This window comes from Stegostoma tigrinum, chromosome 22, assembly GCF_030684315.1.
Source record: "Stegostoma tigrinum isolate sSteTig4 chromosome 22, sSteTig4.hap1, whole genome shotgun sequence".
Lineage (NCBI taxonomy): Eukaryota > Metazoa > Chordata > Chondrichthyes > Orectolobiformes > Stegostomatidae > Stegostoma > Stegostoma tigrinum.
In genome coordinates, this window is record NC_081375.1 from 9904487 (window position 1) to 9923824 (window position 19338).

At 43.7% G+C, this 19338-nt stretch overlaps 2 protein-coding genes and 1 long non-coding RNA gene across 13 annotated transcripts in view; 1 reads left to right on the forward strand and 2 right to left on the reverse strand.

The window, feature by feature from the left end:
* Positions 1 to 4914, reverse strand: part of helz (helicase with zinc finger) — a 279455-nt gene extending 274541 nt beyond the window's left edge. For 5 of the 6 annotated variants that reach the window (XM_048554824.1, XM_048554822.1, XM_048554823.1 and 2 more), the window contains exon 1: positions 4868 to 4914. The gene's annotated coding sequence lies outside the window, so the exon portion shown is untranslated. The remainder of the gene's footprint in view (positions 1 to 4867) is intronic. The other variant, XM_048554825.1, reaches the window with a different exon arrangement.
* Positions 4915 to 4935: 21 nt separating this feature from the next.
* Positions 4936 to 19262, forward strand: LOC125463511 (uncharacterized). 6 transcript variants are annotated; one of them, XR_009447067.1, is made up of 4 exons: positions 4947 to 5005; positions 16648 to 16799; positions 17406 to 17503; positions 18921 to 19262. It is a non-coding gene; the product is annotated as an uncharacterized LOC125463511 (long non-coding RNA). The 6 variants fall into 6 exon arrangements; XR_007249844.1 differs by lacking the exon at positions 16648 to 16799 and adding an exon at positions 6716 to 6750 and having other exon boundaries at positions 4950 to 5005; XR_009447068.1 differs by lacking the exon at positions 16648 to 16799 and having other exon boundaries at positions 4936 to 5005.
* Positions 17877 to 19338, reverse strand: part of psmd12 (proteasome 26S subunit, non-ATPase 12) — a 38334-nt gene continuing 36872 nt past the window's right edge. Inside the window, exon 11 of the mRNA XM_048554828.2 lies at positions 17877 to 18344. Within this exon, the coding sequence (XP_048410785.1) occupies positions 18135 to 18344 (210 nt within the window). The 3' untranslated portion in view covers positions 17877 to 18134. The remainder of the gene's footprint in view (positions 18345 to 19338) is intronic.

Consider the following 19338-nt stretch of genomic DNA (forward strand, 5'->3'; position numbering starts at 1 on the left):
CACCATGATTTTGGAGTCAATTGTTGCAGCCATCCGCACATTTTAAAATATTAGTTGTCTTCTCCATAGTTGTGCGCATCACTGGGAATGTCAAAGAAAAACATTTCACAAAAACACATTCTACTATGCAGTCTTAGAGCTGAAATTTGACACGAGCTTTGCATCGTTCAGAACATTTTTCTAAGATCAAATTAAATCATCGCCACCAGAATTCAGGTCTGTTAAACCAACAGTCAAAGTAATACTGGCTAAGAATGAACCAAGTAAAACTACATCTCAATGCTTTTCAACAATCTGTAGGTGCCAATTCATAGGAGCTTGATTTTAAAAAATTGGAGTGTGAAATACAACCTGCAGAATATCAACCCAATTGGCATCAAGTCGAACAAATATAAAAATATATTCCTCAGATTGAATGGGTAGCTTTAATACCAAGGCCTGCGCAATACCTTCCAGTTTGCCAAACGGGCCACACATACACAACTTAGCAGGAACAGTGTTTGGAGATGCTGAAATAAGGAACAGGAAAAACTGTGCCAAATACAGAAGAAACCCAGGATGCACTAAACATGAGCGAAAAGCCTATATAGGTTTAAAGTTTGTGAGAAGACCTTTTTTAGTAGCTCGAGTCGTGGATGAAGTTATGTTCTTGTTCGCCGAGCCACTGTGTTTGACTGCAGACGTTTTGTCACCCTACTAGGTAACATTGTCAATGCGCCTCCAGTGAAGCACTGGTATTCTGTCCCATTTGTTATTTATATGCCTGGGTTTGCAGGGGTGGTTGGCATTATTTCTGGTTCTGTTTTTCAGTGGTTTGTATACCAGGTCCAGTTCAATGTGTTTGTTGGCGTTCCAGTTGGAATGCCAGTCTTCCAGAATTCTCTGGCATGTCTGTTTGGCTTGTGCTATTATGGATATATTGTCTCAGTCGAATCTATGTCCTTCTTTGTCTGTGTATATTGAGGCCAGTGAGAATTGTTCATGTATCTTCGTGACTAGTTGGTATTCCTGTATCCTTATTGTCAGCTTTCTTCCAGTTTAGCCTATGTAATGTTTCTCTCAGTCCTTGCATTAATTATTACATTAGTTGTGGGTATAGGATCCTTTACGTTCATCAGTAGCTGTTGCAGGGTGGTTGTTGGTTTGTAGCCTACCCTGATACCTCAGGGTTGAGTATCTTGTGGTCATCTCTGATAATGTCTCTGATGTATGATGGAGTGACTCGTGTGTCTGGCCGTGTTGTGGTCTGTCTCACCCCAGCAAACTGAGGCATAGAAATAACAAGTAGCACAGGACACCAATACTTCTCTGGAGGTGCTTACTAATGATGTTACGTGGCAGGGTGGCGAAATGTCTGCAGTCAAGCACTCCAGTTCAGCGAGCAAGTCTCCAACCTCAGCAAATATGGGTACTCAGTACAACGATCTGCACTAAGGCAAACAAAATGATCAAGTCCCAGCTTGAACACATGATAGAGTCACAGAGCTGTAAAGCAGGGAAACAGTCCCTTCTGTCCACCTGATCAGTGCTGATCGGATATCCTAAATAAATCCAGTCCCATTTGCCACCATTTAGCCTTTATCCCTCTAAACCTTCCTATTCGTATATCCATCCAGATGTCTTTTTGATGTTGCAATTGCACCAGCATCCTCTGCTGGTTCAATCCATATATGCACTGTGAAAAAGGTACTCCTTGGTCCCTTTTAAATTCTTCCCCTCTCATCTTAAACCTATGCTCTCTAGTCTTGAACTCCACTACCCCACGGAAAAGACCTTGACTATTTACCCTATTTATACTCTTCATGATTTTATGAACTTCTATAAAGGTCACCCCCTCAATTTCTGATGCTCCAGGAAAAATAGCCCCAACCTGTTCAGCCTCTCCCTACAGTTCAAACCCTCCAACGTTGGTAACATCCTTGTAAATCTTTTCTGAACCCTTTCAAGTTTCACAACATCCTTCACAAAGCAGGGAGACCAGAATAGCGCACAGTATTCTACAAGTGACCTAACCAATGTCCTGTACAGCCACATGACCTCCCAAATCCTACACTCAATGCACTGACCAATAAAGGCAAGCATATCAAACACGTTCTTCACTACCCCGTCAACCTGCACTTTCAAGGAAATATGAACCTGCACTCTAAGGTCTCTCCGTTCAGCAACACTCCCCAGGACCTTACCATTAAGTGGATAAATCTGCCCTGATTTGCCTTTCTAAAATGCAGCACCTCACATTTATCTAAATTAACTCCATCTGCCATTCCATCAGATCGAGGTCCCGTTGTACTCTGACACCACCAATCTGCAAACTTGTGAAGCATACCTCCCATGTTCACATCCAAATCATTTATATAAATGACAAAAGCAGTGGACCCAAAACCGATCTTTTTGGTATGCCGCTGGTTACAGGCGTCCTGTCTGAAAAACAACCCTTCTCCACCACCCTGTCTCCTACTTTTGAGCTAGTTCTAAGTTAGCAGTTATCAATCAAAATGCCTGGCTGGTACATTATAAATTGATCATCTGTGTTCTTGTGCTCAATGGCAGCAAGCACAATGGTGCACCAACGTTGCGTTAAAGAGCATTACAATGGAAATTATGGTGGCCACTTCCAACCAAACTGGAACCAGAGGGAAAGCATCACGTTTATATAATCAGTACCTTGGCAGAAAACAGCTGCTTTCAGATGGGGAAGTAGGAAGACAAGCAGATAGTCACCAGTGCATACCCAGACCAATATTCAAGACAAACATCAATACAAGTCTCCTCAAAAGTGAGAAAAGGCAGACTGTTATAATGCCTTTCCAAAATAATCACTGACTCAAATTCATTGAATCCCTACACCATGGCAATAGGCCATTCAGCCCATCAAGCCCACACCGACCCTCCAAACAACATTCCACCCCGACCAACACCCACCCCCCCCAACCCCCCGCCTACCCTAGCCCTGTTACCCTGCATTTCCCATGGCTAATCCACCTAGCTTGCACATCCCTGGACGCTATAGACTTTTTTTTTTAAATAATCAAACCACCTAATCCACACATCTTTGGACTGTGGGAAGAAACCAGGGCACCCAGGAGGAAACCCACACAGACACAGGAAGAATGTGCAAACTCCACACAGTCACCCAAGGCTGGAATTGAACCCGAATCTCTGGTACCGTGAGGCAGCAGTGTTAACTAGTAAGGCATCGTGCTGCCCACAGCAGGCCATTCGGCCCATTGAACTTGCTTTATCATCTAATAAATTATGTCTGATCTGATTGTAACCTCAAATCTGAATTCCAGCCTGCCTTACTTTTCACACCCTTAGCAAGAATCTGTCTTGCTCTGCCTTATAAATATTCATCCTTTCAGGAAGAGCAGTCCAAAAATTCCCAACCACGACAGGTAAAAATATTGACCAACCAGCATTTTAAATCAATTCTCAATTTTTAAACAGTAGACCCTAGTTCCAGATTCTCTCCTAAGAGGAAATATCCTCTCCACATTTACCCTGCCAAATCCCCTCAGGCTTTAGCATGTTTCAATCATTAACAAGGTATCATTAAATAAACACTCACTCTGAAGGCATTTCAAAACACTTGAGTGTTAGAAGTCACACGACACCAAATTATAGTCCAACAGGTTTATTTGAAATCACAAACATTCAGAGTGCAGACCCTTCATCAGGAGCAGACAAAGAGTGTTGACAGTGAGGAAACATAAATGGATCAGGATCAAGACGAAAGAGACAGCAAAGTGAAGAAGAGGATAACTCCAGGAGTTTGTGCAGTTGGGGGGAGGGGGTAATCTGCTCATATTAAACTCAAGTACATTTACATGAAAATTAGTAAATATTTATTTAAGCAATCTAATGTGCAATAAAAAACAAAAATAGCTGAGAAATAAGACAAAGGCAGCTGATTTATTACAGTTCCAATAAACTTTCAGTTGTATAATTCCATACCATCAGGAGCTGAGAACAAAACAAAATGCAAAAGTTCATGTTTTGGATACAAGGTTTGAAATTTGTAATATCATTATTTCACAAAAGGATTAGTAAAAATATTTTAAATTCCTTATTAGCATGACAACTACAAAGATCAGATCAGTTTAACTGACAGAAGTTTTGCTGAATGCCAGTAAATAATGTAATATAGTGGTAAAAGAATCCTACTTCAAAACAAGCGTCCATAAAATAATATTAATGAGACTCGGCGAAAAGTTCGCCCTCATTTGAGGGCTTTTATCAGTCATGTAACACCAGTGAGAAGAAACTTCTTTTTATATAAAAAAAAAGTTGCTTGCTTTAAAGATCGATTTTGCAAATCTTATTAAAATCAAGCAGGTAAACAAAAGAAAAAGCAGGCGAATAGGAAGTGCTCTAACAATAAACAGACCACTGTAGCAGTAAAGGTGCATTATTTTCCCAACAGAGACATAACGAAGTGGTTGGGGAGAACAGTGAGAGGGAATAATGTGAAGAGAGCACGGCGGTGCTTCCCAGCCCATCCGGCACAACCCCCACCGCCGCCACTTGTTTACACGATCTACTCTCTGGCCTCGACAAGCCCTGGGCCTGTACACTTCCCAGAGCTGAGCTCTCTCCTAAACTCGGCGACATTAACTGCAGGCAGGGAAAAAGGGCGATGAGCCGGCCTGTTGATATCACCATCCCCAGGCCTTGGATTGAAAGGCGGCCTCAGTAACACCGACCCCCCCCCCCAACAGCCTCCTTCAAACAACAGACTGACAGCTCCGCCACCACAGGCACCCTCGCCGACTTCTCCAAACTCTTCTCCCCAACCATCGTAAGGCTCCGGGGAGGGACCAGCCCGGAGCGCGCAGCGGCTCAGACACCAACACAACTCCGCACCTACCTTTGCCTTTACTTTTGCGCCATCTTGGATCCACTTGTCAGCGTCCCCCGAGGCATTGTGGGAAGCTGGCCCACTGCGCCTGCGCGAGTATTTCCAGGGGAGCGCACCGTTGAGAATGTTCCACCACAGCAGTATCAGGTGAGGGGTTGGAACAGGCGAAGAGCTGCAGCAGTAGTTAAGGGATGGGAACAGCATTTAAAAGGTTAGAACAGGTGAGAGGCTGGAGGAGTGGGCGATGTGTTGGAGGGGCAGGCGGAGGGTTGGAGCAGGCGACGGCGTTGAGGGGCAGGTAGAGGGTTGGCGCAGGCGACGGGTTGGGGGGGGCAGGTAGAGGGTTGGAGGGGCAGGGAGAGGGTTGGAGCAGGCGACGGGTTGGGGGGGGCAGGTAGAGGGTTGGAGGGGCAGGGAGAGGGTTGGAGGAGGCGACGGGTTGGAGGGGCAGGGAGAGGGTTGGAGCAGGCGACGGGATGGAGGAGCAGGGAGAGGGTTGGAGCAGGCGACGCGTTGGAGGAGCAGGGAGAGGGTTGGAGCAGGTGACGGTTTGGGGGGGCGGGCGACGGGTTGGGGGGGCAGGGAGAGGGTTGGAGCAGGCGACGGGTTGGAGGGGCAGGGAGAGGGTTGGAGCAGGCGACGGGTTGGAGGGGCAGGGAGAGGGTTGGAGCAGGCGACGGGTTGGAGGGGCAGGGAGAGGGTTGGAGCAGGCGACGGGTTGGAGGGGCAGGTAGAGGGTTGGAGCAGGCGACGGGTTGGAGGGGCAGGGAGAGGGTTGGAGCAGGCGACGGGTTGGAGGGGCAGGGAGAGGGTTGGAGCAGGCGACGGGTTGGAGGGGCAGGTAGAGGGTTGGAGCAGGCGACGGGTTGGAGGGGCAGGGAGAGGGTTGGAGCAGGCGACGGGTTTGGCGGGCAGGTGGAGGGTTGGCGCAGGCGACGGGTTGGAGGGGCAGGTAGTGGGTTGGCGCAGGCGACGGGTTGGGGGGGCAGGCGACGGGTTGGGGGGGCAGGCGACGGGTTGGGGGGGCAGGTAGAGGGTTGGGGGGGCAGGTAGAGGGTTGGAGGGGGCGACGGGTTGGAGGGGCAGGGACAGGGTTGGAGCAGGCGACGGGTTGGAGGAGCAGGGACAGGGTTGGGGGAGCAGGCGACGGGTTGGAGGGGCAGGCGACGGGTTTGAGGGGCAGGCGACGGGTTTGAGGGGCAGGCGACGGGTTTGAGGGGCAGGCGACGGGTTTGAGGGGCAGGCGACGGGTTTGAGGGGCAGGCGACGGGTTTGAGGGGCAGGCGACGGGTTTGAGGGGCAGGCGACGGGTTTGAGGGGCAGGCGACGGGTTTGAGGGGCAGGCGACGGGTTTGAGGGGCAGGCGACGGGTTTGAGGGGCAGGCGACGGGATGGAGGGGCAGGCGACGGGATGGAGGGGCAGGTAGAGGTTTGGAGCTGGCGACGGGTTGGAGGGGCAGGCGACGGGTTGGAGGGGCAGGCGGGAAAGGGTTGGGGGAGCAGGCGACGGGTTGGAGGGGCAGGCGGGAAAGGGTTGGGGGAGCAGGCGACGGGTTGGAGGGGCAGGCGACGGGTTGGAGGGGCAGGGAGAGGGTTGGGGCAGGCGACGGGTTGGAGGGGCAGGGAGAGGGTTGGAGCAGGCGACGGGATGGAGCAGGGGCCGGGTTGGGGGAGCATTTAAAAGGTTGGAGCAGATGAGGGGCTGAAGTGGTAGGTGAAGGGTAGTATTTGCAGGCTGGAGCAGAAATAGCTGAGACAGTGAAGAGATACATGAAGGGTGGCAGGGGCTGCTCTACTTCCAACATCTTTCTCTGACTTGCTCCAACCTCAATCAATTAAAATGTGACTTTTTAAAAGAAAATTCTACATTGGATATCAAGAATACTGACTAGGTATGTGCCCATCCTTTCTAGTCCGTGAGAAGGTGGTGGTGAGTTGATTTTGTTTTCAATCTCTGTAGTCCTTGAGGTGTATCGACCCCCACCCAGTGCTGTTAGGGAGACAGTATATATTTGAAAGTAATGAATTTCGAGGGTGCTGGAGAATGGGTTTTTTTTTCAGAATTGAATTTCTATGGTTCCAGGACTTTAACGTAGTGATGCTTAAAGATACATTTTCAAGCCAGGACAGTTTATTTCTTGGAGGGTAATTTGCAGATAAAGGTCTCCCGTTTGTAGGATTCTTTCAAAGGTGCCTTGCAATGAATCTTTAGTACACGCTGTTTTGGTTGTGAAGGGAGTTAATTTATGTATATCCATACATGATTAAGTCAAATTATGTATTTCCAACAATTTGAAATAACATAACTTGCCTGCTTTTCTGCTGGAAATCTTATCACAATACATTCAAATTTAGGGATCTCTGATGAAGGGTCTAGGCCCGAAACATCAGCTTTTGTGCTCCTGAGATGCTACTTGGCTTGCTGTGTTCATCCAGCCTCCCACTTTGTTATCTTGGATTCTCCAGCATCTGCAGTTCCCATTGTCATCGAGTTCAATGAATACAGCTTTTGTGATGCTCAAGAAGTTTTGCTCAAATCGAGTTTACAATCTTAACTTTTATTACATGGCAGATGGCCATAACTTAAATCACTCTGCTTCATCATGTACTGTAGGGTGGTAATTGACAAATAGACAGGAAATCAGGACCGTTTCTGCAAAATGTAACAAAGCATGCATTTGTGCCACGCATCACTGAGGTTCCATCAGTTGTGATGGAAACCAGTTTCTTGATGAGAATGTTTTTCTCACACACCTGCCTTTTGAATTTGTTATAGATATCCTCACCCCTTGTCCCATCTTTAAAGGGGAAAAGCGTGAGCAGTTTAGTTAATATTCCTTAAGAAGCATACGCACAAGAACAATCAACTGGGCTGTGCCAGCCATGTCAGCGGATTCGGAAGTGTTCACATTCCTTCAAGACCTGCTGTACTTGTTGATAGACCTCTTCAGACAAAGGTTCCACTTGTTTTGCTATGGTATAAGCATCAAGTAACCTGCTCCATATTGTTGTTATTATTTTTTCTTTGTTCTTAAGGTCTATAAATAATAATCGGTGGCCCGAGTTGTTGATTCTTTAATTACTTTGGCATCTGTGAATAATTTCTTGTGTTTTGCCAGAAGATGGGGAAATGTGAAAAGAATGCTTCAATGCAAACCTTCCTTTTTGCTGCTTATTTAGAAAAACTAGGTAATGTTTTCTTCACTAGACCAAAACATTAACTCTGATTTCTCTTCACACATGCTGTTAGACCAGTTGAGCTTTTCCACCAACTTCTGCTTTAGTTTCCGATTTACAGCACCTGTAGTTCTCAAGTTTTTTTATTCAATGTTATCTTTTAGCAACATTGGTCAGGGTGCTTGGGAGAATGCCCTTGTTCTTTTTTAAAAAATAGCATCATGAAGTTTCTTATGTCCGCCAATCTGTTACATGTAGGCCTATGTTAATATTCAACAGGCAGCATCTTCGAAAAATGAAGTGTCTTATTAGGTTTTTGTGCTCAAGTCTCTGGAGAGGGACATGAAGCCCTAACTGATGACTTACAGTTGAGAGAGATATCAACAATAATTACAATAAGTAATATTACCACTTTTACATGTGTTTCCTTGATGATTTGCTCACACACAAACACCATTCTGCAATGGTATAAATGACACCACAAACAGTGATCCCAATGGTCTTACATCAGCAAACTTAATCTCAAGTCTCATGAAATGGCCTAGAATGATGTAGGGTAATGGTTCAAGTTAATAGGGTATAATTTTCTACAGTTGTATACCATGCTGCATAATGTTGGTAAGCCATTTTAATAGCCGCAACTCTGGAAAATTTATCGCCAATGTGTCCTTTGGCTAAGATAACAAAGTGTGGGGAAAATTTTTCTGATGAAGGGTCCAGGCCCGAAACGTCAGCTTTTGTGCTCCTGAGATGCTGCTTGGCCTGCTGTGTTCATCCAGCCTCACATTTTATTATCTTGGAATTCTCCAGCATCTGCAGTTCCCATTATCTCTGTCCTTTTGGCTCTGTTAGGTCTAAAGAGCTCTAAAGTAACAAGACTCTGGAACAAGAATAACAGGAGCCTTGTCATATTGTTTTATGGAGGTAACAGTGCCACCCTGAGGAAGAAAATTATTTAAAACAAAATTAATATAATTAGTTTAGACGCATCTACAAATCAATAGTTTGTTTATTTATATTACCAGCTGTTAAAAACAAACAAAGTATTTAAGAAAACTAAATTGACATTAACAACTGTGATAATAAGAGGTGCAATTGACAGGATAACAAGTTGTAGAGCTGGATGAACACAACAGGCCAAGGAGCATCAGAGCTGGGGCCAGACACTTCTTCAGAAATGGGGGAGGGGAAGGGGCTTCTGAAATAAATAGGGAGAGAGGGGGAGGCGGATCGAAGACGCATAGAGAAGATAGGTGAAGAGGAGACAGACAAGTTAAAGAGGCAGGGATGGAGCCAGCAAAGGTGAGTGTAGGTGGGGCGGTAGGGAGGAGATTGGTCAGTCCAGGGAGGACGGACAGGCCAAGGGGGCAGGATGAGGTTCGGAGGTAGGAGATGAAGGTGGGGCTTGAGGTGGGTGGAAGGACAGGTTAGGGAGGTGGGGATGAGTTTTGGAATGCGGTGGGGGGAGGGGAAATTTTGAAACTTCTGTCGTTCACATTGATACCATTGGGCTGGAGGGTTCCCAAGCAGAATATGAATTGCTGTTCCTGCAACCTTCGGGTAGCATTTTTGTGGGGCTGCAGGAGGCCCAGGATGGACATGTTGTCTGAGGAATGGGAGGGGGAGTTAAAATGGTTTGCAACTGGGAATTGCAGTTGTTTAGTGCGAACTGAGCGAAGGTGTTCTGCCAAGCCTCCACTTGGTTTCCCCGATGTAGAGGATGCTGCAATGGGAACAGCGGATGCAGTATACCACGTTGGCAGATGTGCAAAGTCTTCTTGGGGCCTGGGATGGGGGTGAGGGGGGAGGTGGAGGGGCAAGTATAGCACTTCCTGCGGTTGCAGGGGAAGGTGCCGGGTGTGGTGGGGTTGGAGGGGAGTGTGGAGCGGACAAGGGAGTCACGGGGAGAGCGGTCCCTCCGGAAAGCACATAAGGGTGGGGAGGGGAAAATGTCTTTCGTGGTGGGTTCGGATTGCAGTTGGCGGAAGTGTCAGAGGTTGATGCGTTGGATCAGGAGGTTGTGTGGGGTGGTATGTGAGGACAAGGGGGATTCTGTTTTGGTTGTTATTGCGGGGGAGGGGTGTGAGGGATGAGTTGTGGGAAATTTGGGAGACATGGTCGAGGGCGTTCTCGACCACCGACGGGGTGGGGGTTGCGGTCCTAGAAAAACGAGGACATCTGAGAAGGCAGTGGAATGCCTCATCCTGGGAGCAGATGCGGCCGAAGCGAAGGAATTGGGAGTAGGGGATAGCATTTTTGCAGTAAGGTTGGTGGGAGGAGGTGTATTCTAGGTAGCTGTGGGAGTTGGTGGGCTCAAAATGGATATCGGTTTCTAGGTGGTTGCTGGAGATGGAGACAGAGAGGTCCAGGAAGGAGAGAGAGGTATTGGAGATGGTCTAGGTGAATGTAAGGTTGGCGTGGAAGGTGTTGGAGAACTAGGTGAACTGTTCGAGTCCTTGTGAGAGCACGGCTACAGTCGTCAATGTAACGGAGGAAGAAGCGGGGTTTAGGGCCAGCATAGCTATGGAAGAAGGAGGAAGAACTGATGAAGGGTCTAGGCCTGAAACATCAGCTTTTGTGCTCCTAAGCTGCTGCTTGGCCTGCTGTGTTCATCCAGCCCCACCCTTTGTTAAGGCAAATGAAAGAGAAGATGGAACCAGCCAAAGAAGACCTGGCGAAGTACATTTAAGGAGAACTTTTGAGAACCACCTTGTGGACTGATTGCGATGGACGAAGGCCAGTGACGGAGCAAAAACAGAAATTGCTTGTGAAATTCAGCACATTTGGCAGCATCTGTGGGGAGAAAAGCAGAATTAAAATTTAGAGTCTAGTGACTCTTCATCAGAACTGTTAGCTGCTAGGAAAAAGTGGCATTTATGCTAAAAACAAGATTATGGTGGGGGTGAGGAGGAGGTGAACCAGAAGGTAGAAGACAGCCTGAGTGAGTGATGAGAGCGGAGAGCAGGAGCAAATGGATAAGCTGTGCTGAAAGCAACCAGTCTCACGTGATAATAGATAACAAAGTGTGGCGCTGGATGAACACAGCAGGCCAAGCAGCATCTCGGGAGCACAAAAGCTGACGTTTCGGGCCTAGACCCTTCATCAGAGAGCATCAGAGCTCTCTGATGAAGGGTCTAGGCCCGAAACGTCAGCTTTTATGCTCCCGAGATGCTGCTTGGCCTGCTGTGTTCATCCAACTCCACACTTTGTTATCTTGGATTCTCCAGCATCTGCAGTTCCCATTATCACATGATAGTAGGCCTGAGGGGGGATGAGCATGTTTTGGCTGTGCTAAAGGCAACCATGTCATGACAGGACTGGGTGTTGGAGTGGTGTAAAACCTGGAGGGATGGATTCGGGCTGTGAAGTTATTGAACTCAATGTTGAGTCCTCAAAGCTGCAGGGTCCCCAAATGGAAATGAATTGTTCTTTGAGCTTATGCTAAGGCTTGCTGGAACACTACAGCAACATACATTTTCTGCAAAGCAGTCACCAATGAAGTACCCTTGATGCCCATTGTTCTACATTGAACAGAAGGAATTTATTCAAAGTAAGCCTGTCACAATATAATCTACCAAGAATTCTTGGGGGTTTAAGGTTAGCAATGGGAAAGAGGTTTCTGAGATGGCGAGGTTTAAAGCTGTGACAGAGGACATAAAAAAGTCTGTTTTTTAACCTCAGGAAAATATAAATCCACAAAAATGAAGATTTTAGCATAGCATTCAGCAATGTAAACACAACCCACTGTTTAGGTTTATTGTTGGGCAATTAAGAGGTTGAGTTTTCCACTTCAAATGTGGACTTCAATTTAAAACTAGCCTTTGTTGATTTGATTTGGTTTATTGTAGTCACATGTACCTAAGTAAAGTGAAAAGTTTTGTTTTGTGAGCAGTACAGGCAGATCATAGCAAACAAGGGCATACAGATCATAGGGTGCTCAGATAGATGAGATATACAGATTACAACTGCACAGGATGAGCGCAAAGCAAGATCAACATGAGGAAGATCACATTATTTGAAATTAGCAAGTCCATTCATCAGTTTAATAATGACAGAAGCTATTCTTGAACCTGTTGGTGTGTGTGTGTGTGTGTGTTCAAGTTTTTGTATATTCTAAAACCAAAAGAACTGTGAATGCTGTAAATCACAAGTAAAACAGATTGCTGGAAAAACTCAGGTCTGTGAAGCGAAATCAGAATTAATGTTTCAGGTCTTGTGACCCTTCCTCAGAACTGATTGTAGCTGGGAAATTTAGTTTATATGCATAAGATAGGGTGGGCGGAAGGGGTAGGGAACAAATGATAGGTGGGGATAGAGCCCAGAGAGAGGAGAACAGTTGGACAGACCAAGGAGTGGATATCAATCTGCTGGGAGGGTAAAAAGCTGTTAATGAAGAATGTTAGTGGCTAACAATAGGTCGTGTGTCAAGGCAGAGATATGATAACAAGGCCTGGTGTGTGGGATTGGGGGCTAAGACATGGGAAAGTTCAGGTCCTAAAATTATTGAACTCAATATTGGGTCTGGAGGGTTGCAGGATCCCCAAGTAGAAAATGAGGTGTAGTTCCTTCTATATCGTCTGCCTGACAGAAGAGCTTGTAGGAGAACGTTACAGGGTGTGAGGGGTCCTTGATGATGTTAGTAGCGTTTCCACAGCAATGATAATTGTAAATGGAGTCCATGGATAGGAGGTTGGCTTCCGTGTTGGACTGGGCTGTGGACACAGCCTTCTCTAATTTCTTCTGGTCCTGGGCAGAGCAGTTGCTGTACCAGGCTGTGATGCACCCAAATAGTGTTTTCTGTGTGCATCTGTAAAGTTTGTGAGGGTCCTCATAGACACACCAAATTTTCCAAGCCAGCAGAGGAAGCGGTGTCGTGCCTTCTCGAATGTCACATCTACGTGGCAAGTCCAAGATTGGCTGTTGATTATTGTCACTCCTAGGAATTTGACGCTCTTGGCCATCTACACCTCAACACCATTGATGTAGACAGGACGATGCCACCCTCCTTTTTTCCTTGGGTCATTGATCAGTTATTTTGTTTTGCCGACATTGAGAGAGGTTATCGTTGCATCACGACAAGCGATCCCTGTATCTCCTTTCTTATCTCATTGTTGTTTGACATCCATCCTACCACAGTGGTGGTATCAGCAAACCTGTGGATAGTGTTTAAGAATTTGGTTGCACAGTTGTGGGCATACAGGCAGTGTGGTTAGGGGCCGAGAACGCATTGTTGGGTGGGCTCCGTGTTCAGGGTTATCATCGAGAAGGTGCAGTTGTCGATCTTCACTGATTGCGGTCTGTGGGTCAGGAAGTTGAGGATACAGTTGCAGAGAGCAGAACCAAGGCTTAAGCCTCAGAGTTTTGAGATTAGTCTGAAGAGAATTATGGTGTTGGAAGCAGAGCTGTAGTCGACAAGTAGGAGTCTGATGTACATTCATCATTATCCAGACAGTTCAGGGATGAGTCTTAAGCTGCTGTCGTGGGAGAGAGCAGCACTTGAGAAACAAAATTATCAAGTAGAAGCAGAGAGGTTGTTTCCAGTGGCCGGTGAGACGAGAACTGGGGGCATAGCCTCAAACTAAGGAGGTGCAGATTTAGGACTCCGCTGAGAAGGCACTTCTCCCAAAGAGTTCTGAATCTATGGAACTCCCTGTCCAGTGAAGCATTTAGGCCACTTTTTTGAATGTTTTACAGGCGACGAGAGATAGATAGATAGATAAGTAACTACGGTTCATGGTGAACAGGCAGGTAAGTGGAGCTGAGTCCATGAGAAAATGGTGGTGCAGGCTCAAGGGACCAGATGGCTTATTCCTGCTCCTATTTCTTATGTTCTTATCCTGTTCATTTTGATGAGTCAGATGAAAACACAACAGGCAGGTATAGGTGAGTCCAAAGAAATTAATCTCTAATAGAAAAGAAACTTGAAACAGCCAAAATTCATCCTGATGCTTAACATATTGTCTATTCTTTAAAACTATGGTGCAAATTTTCAAAAACTACAACTCTCATTTGAAGGTTCTGTTTGCATTCACTGATTATGATTCTACCTTTTATTAATGTTCACTCCCACTGATTTTTGTTATAGCAGCCAGCAGACTACTTGTGCGGCAGTCACTTAAATATTAAGTGCAGCAAGCAGGAGAGAGGGTGAATTATATACGAACATAACTTCAGAAAAGAACGGTCCCAACCCGAAACGTCAACTTTCCTGCTCCTCTGATGCTGCCTGGCCTGGTGTGTTTCTCCAGCTCCAGACATTGTTGTCTCTGACTCCAGCAGCTGCAGTTCCTGTTACTTCTGAGATCGGTTAGGTCCATTTTCACTGGAGTTTAGAAGAATGAGAGAGATCTCTAGCACTTTTTAAATAATACACCAAGATAGTTAATGAACACATGAAGCAACACATATCTGCAAATGCAGATTGTGCTGTAAGCCCTCAAGTAAGTGTTCACTGCTACTATGCTTGAAGAACTTGATCTTTTGTTGCATGGATTTCACTTTCCCTTACTTTAATCTTGTCAGCTATCGATGATCATCCGGATACAAAGCTAATGGAATTCTGTGTCACAGAGAGGGGCCAAACATTGGATGCTTTCAAGAAGTTAGATACAGTTTTTAGGGTTGAAGGGTCAGAGGCTGTGAGGAGAAAGCAGGAGCAGGCTACCGTATTGGATGACCAGCCATGATCATAGTGAATGGAAGAGTAAGGCGAGAAGGTCCTACCCCTCCTCTTACTTTGTATTACTATCACTTTTGCTCAGCACTGATGATCACTGATTTTAATCTCTTCAGCTAAAGGTGAAGGTGAATCCTTGCCACAGAGATCATGTTCTTTGAGCTCAGAAGCAGTAAACACTTCAGGGTTTACAGCAAAATCTGCATTTGTAGATATATGTGTCATATCATGTACACATTAAATATCATTTGGCACTATTTCAAAAGCACGAGGAAATGCTTCCCAGAGTCCAGATCAAAGTTAATTTATAAACCAACATTGCTGAAAACGAATTGTCACCTTTCCTTTTATTTGTAGGACTTTGCTGCTTGGAAATTTGCTGGCATGCTTGACATTATAATGCAAATTTCCAAAAATCTTTTTACTAGCTATACACTATTCTAGGTCAGCTGGAAGAAGCAACTGATGATCACTAAATGCAAACCACTTATTTTTTTGTAATTTAAAGCTGAAAAAATTGCATCATTCCACCTTATTTTTGACTTGTCTAAACTGGGGGGAAAACTGTTTTACAACAATCAGGTATGGAATTGCTGTATACTTAAACAAAAAGCTATTGAAACCCTATTGTAGGTCATGTTCACACTCCTGTTTCTTTAGCAGTAAGGGCATGTTTAAGAGGGGAAATCTGGCTGTGGATACAAAATGAGATTCAGTTGGCAACAGGTTGCTGATTGGTTAGTGGAATTGTATCCAATTATGAATGCAAAAGGTCATCAACCCAAATGACAACTCTGGTTCTAGGGTAACTTGTCGGTGTGAATGATGAGAGAAACTTTCAGGTCTCTGGAAGGGGAGGTGGTCTTTTTGCTGTAAAAGGTACCTAAAGCAAACCAACTATTTTCTCCACGCCAGTTGCACTCTGCCATTGTTTTCAACTAATAAGTCAGAGTTTATAATTTGCGAAACAAAGGCACTACCTCTGAAGAATTCAAAGGACTGAAGGAACTTAGGTAGCAAAAGGAACACATCAAATCCTGAGGACTGGTGCTGTTGAACCGTTTTCTACATGCTGTTTCCTTCTTCCTCTGTTAAAACCAACTTTTTAAAAAAAACAAATCTATTGCCATGTTGCAGTTTTTAAGAGTTATAATTTCATGCAGTTAGTTCATAGTTGTTTACCCTTTGGTTAGAATATATTCTATTTTGTGATAGCTAGTTCTTGTTAAGTACAGAAACCTGGTTCATGTTTTCTGTCAACCTGATTATCAGACAAGTAAATTGAAGACTATACATATGTTGATAAGATGTTTATCTTTTATGACAACTCAGGAATAGCAAGGTTTGATTTCCATTGCTACTCCAGCGAGGTGTAGCATGCATCCTCAAAACAAAACCTTTATTTGCTAATTTATCCAATTGCTGTTTATACCAACTTACTTTGACTAAAACCATGCACAGGTCAATTCAGTTAGCAATTCATTGCATATTTCGTATGAGAAGTTTTTCAGTGACATATACAATAGGAAGAACTACCAATGGGATAAAGTATCTGCACTACCAACACCAAGAAATATTACCTTAAAGAGCCAGAAAAATAGGAGTCGTCGGGGTGAAAAGTTCAAAAAATGTCTATACTGCTTTTTTGAACGTTGTTTACACCCAGTACCTTGGTTACAGATCCACCTTCCAAATGCAATGAATTCCTTGGTAAATAACTGCACCCACATTTTCAAAGTCCAAAAGATGTGCAGGTTTGAGGAACTGGCCATGCTAAATTTCCTTGTAGTGCCCAGGGGTGTGTCAATTTTATTGATTAGGCATGGTAAATGTAGAGTTACGGTAATAGAGTGGGGGACTGGATCTGGGTGGAATGGTCTTCAGAGGGCTAAAGTGCAGACTGAAACGGTCTGAATCGCCTGTTTGTGTATTGTAGAGATACGAAATGACAGTCATCAAGAAAGATAGTTTAAGACTGAGGATTGGATTACATTTTGTTTGAGTCAGTCATGTCACCTCGACCCAACCATTATTAGTCACAAAAAGGCCCATCAGCTCGTTTATATCAATGTACTTGCTGTTAAATGCGTAAGTAAACTTTCAAAGTACAATAAACACTGTTTATATGTTGTATGCATTCAGTCTATGGCAATATTTATGCCCCACATGAGCCTGTTTCCATTTATCTAACCCCATTAGCATAATCTATTCTTTACTGTTTCAGAAGTTGAATAATCTGTCTTAAATGTATCTGTGTTATTTGCCTGTTGCATGTGGTCGCAAGCTTCATATTCTAACCAAACTTGATAAAATAGAACATCCTATTGCATCTCAAAAGCTTCTTTTTTTGCTTTAAACACTTGAAAATAAGTAAGGCAAACCCAACTGCAACAGCCTCAGTTACAGCAGAGAACATAACACTATATTCTTTAGAGAAAACAAATTGAAAGCAATGAAATAGCTGGTTCTGGCCAAATTGAAGGGATTGCTGTAAATTGTTAATTTAAGACTGCTAATGTTATTGTTATGGGAATATTTATTTACCGTGCGAGATGAAAAGGAAACAGCTTAAGAGTTTCAGTATCATGTGCTTTACCTTTAATGAAGAAGAATTATTCTGTGAAATTTCTCTATCAAGTTGATTATTTTAGGTTGAATGATATAAACCTCAAGTATATTGGATCCTCTTCCTAGAATGCTACTACTATCTGGAACCATTAAAGAAAATGGATCATCAGGTGTGATGTTTGAGAAAATTTTATAAGTTTCTGAATGGTGAAGCTGTAAACAAGGTAAGTTATGTCAAAGTTTGCTGTAATACTCATAATACTCAGAACGGAGCTGATGGAAGAATGTTGTTAAAACAACTACGACCACACAATTAAATCAATGTTAGGTGATGGCTACATAACTTAAAACATCAAGTGCAGTAGTCAAACCATGCTTCATGAGAGGAAAGAGGGAAAAATACATTGCACTTATCTATGCTTCTTCACTATCTTTTAGTTTTACATGCACTGTAATGTAAATGGAATTGTATAATTGTATGCAGAAGAATGCTGCAATCATTAAAGGGAATTTGAAACATTTTAACTTTGATTTAATAAGACACAAAATAAGACACAACAAAATATAAGTCTTCAATTGAAAAATCACCCTGCTGACAATATTTAGATGGTATGGTTTATTCCATTTACAATACATGTCACAAAATACAAACATTCCTCTTAATTCAAACTCCAGGTTGTACTATTTTTAGAAGAGGCAAATCAACCATACTGTCAATCCTTATTCTTCAAAATCTAACCACATGGAGACCATGCACTAGACAAATTATAAGCTTTGTTTTTTTTTTTGCATGGCTATGAAGGATTATTTTAGATTTTAAAATGTCTTTGCAAAAGACACACCAACTCTCATTCTCTATTGGAGGTTGTGAATCATCTCCTCCTTGGCTATGAGATGTGTGGTTTTGTTCACAAGTCCCATCAGAGAGTTCAGTTTGTGAGACCAGTCGTTAAGTATGTCATTGGGATCCTTTGGTCTCTGGAAATTGATGATTCCTGCTAGCCTATCTACTTTTGCAAAAATGGTCTTGTTTACCACCAGATTAGAAAGAAACTCCTCTGATTCCTGCAAGAAAATATAAACATGGATCAAAAACCTTAAATCAAGAAAAAAAAAGTTAAAAGAAAATCAGCAAGTAAGAGAAACCGAACTGTACCAGATTATCAAATGCTGAATGTTACAAAGGGAAACCCAAAACATTTGGTGATGTCTCAAATGCCTTTTATTATGCTGATATCTGATGTAGACTTAGTTTCTTCACATTTATGGCATACAGTCTGTATAGAACTTGCAGACTACAAAGTACAGGAACGCTTATGTCAATGCAAGTACCTTTGTACTCAAGATGGCGCTGTAAGTAGTGATTTATAAACTTTTCACTGCACTCAGGCACATTACAATAAAGCTAATCCAATCTAATAAAGAATGTTCACACTGGAGAAGTTTTGCACAAATTGACAGCTTAATGACTTCATATGAACAGTGATTCAAAATGGTCTCAAATGACTCTAAATTAGTGATATTTACATACTGATGACAATGTGAACTACCAATTTATGAAAGCAGCTATTATGAAATAGGGGTATACATATGTGCGCTGCATGTAGATTAAGTACAGATTCATTTCCTTCTCCTTTGCAGATTCTGTGCTGGCTACCAGGACATGTTCACTGATGTGGGGAGAACTTCTATTTGTGAAAATGAGGAACTGTGCACTTAATTCCAAAATCTGCTTTAAGTCATGTACAGTCCTTTCCATTTTATAGTTTCTCTCATGCTCTTCCATCATGTCACCTCCATATACTTACATCCAGCACAATGTCCACTTCCTATCCATTCCTCAATATATCAATTTCATTGGTCTTCAACATTAGAATGAAACAACAACTTATTGTTAATGTAATAAGCAGTGTAACTGCTCCACTTGATATCTGCGAATACCTTGATATCCTAACTTTAATAAACAAGACCACAATACCTATATATCATGTGCCAAGTCAGATGATAAATGAACAGTGATGGAGTTAACTTATTTCCCTAAACCAGTAACTGTTCATGC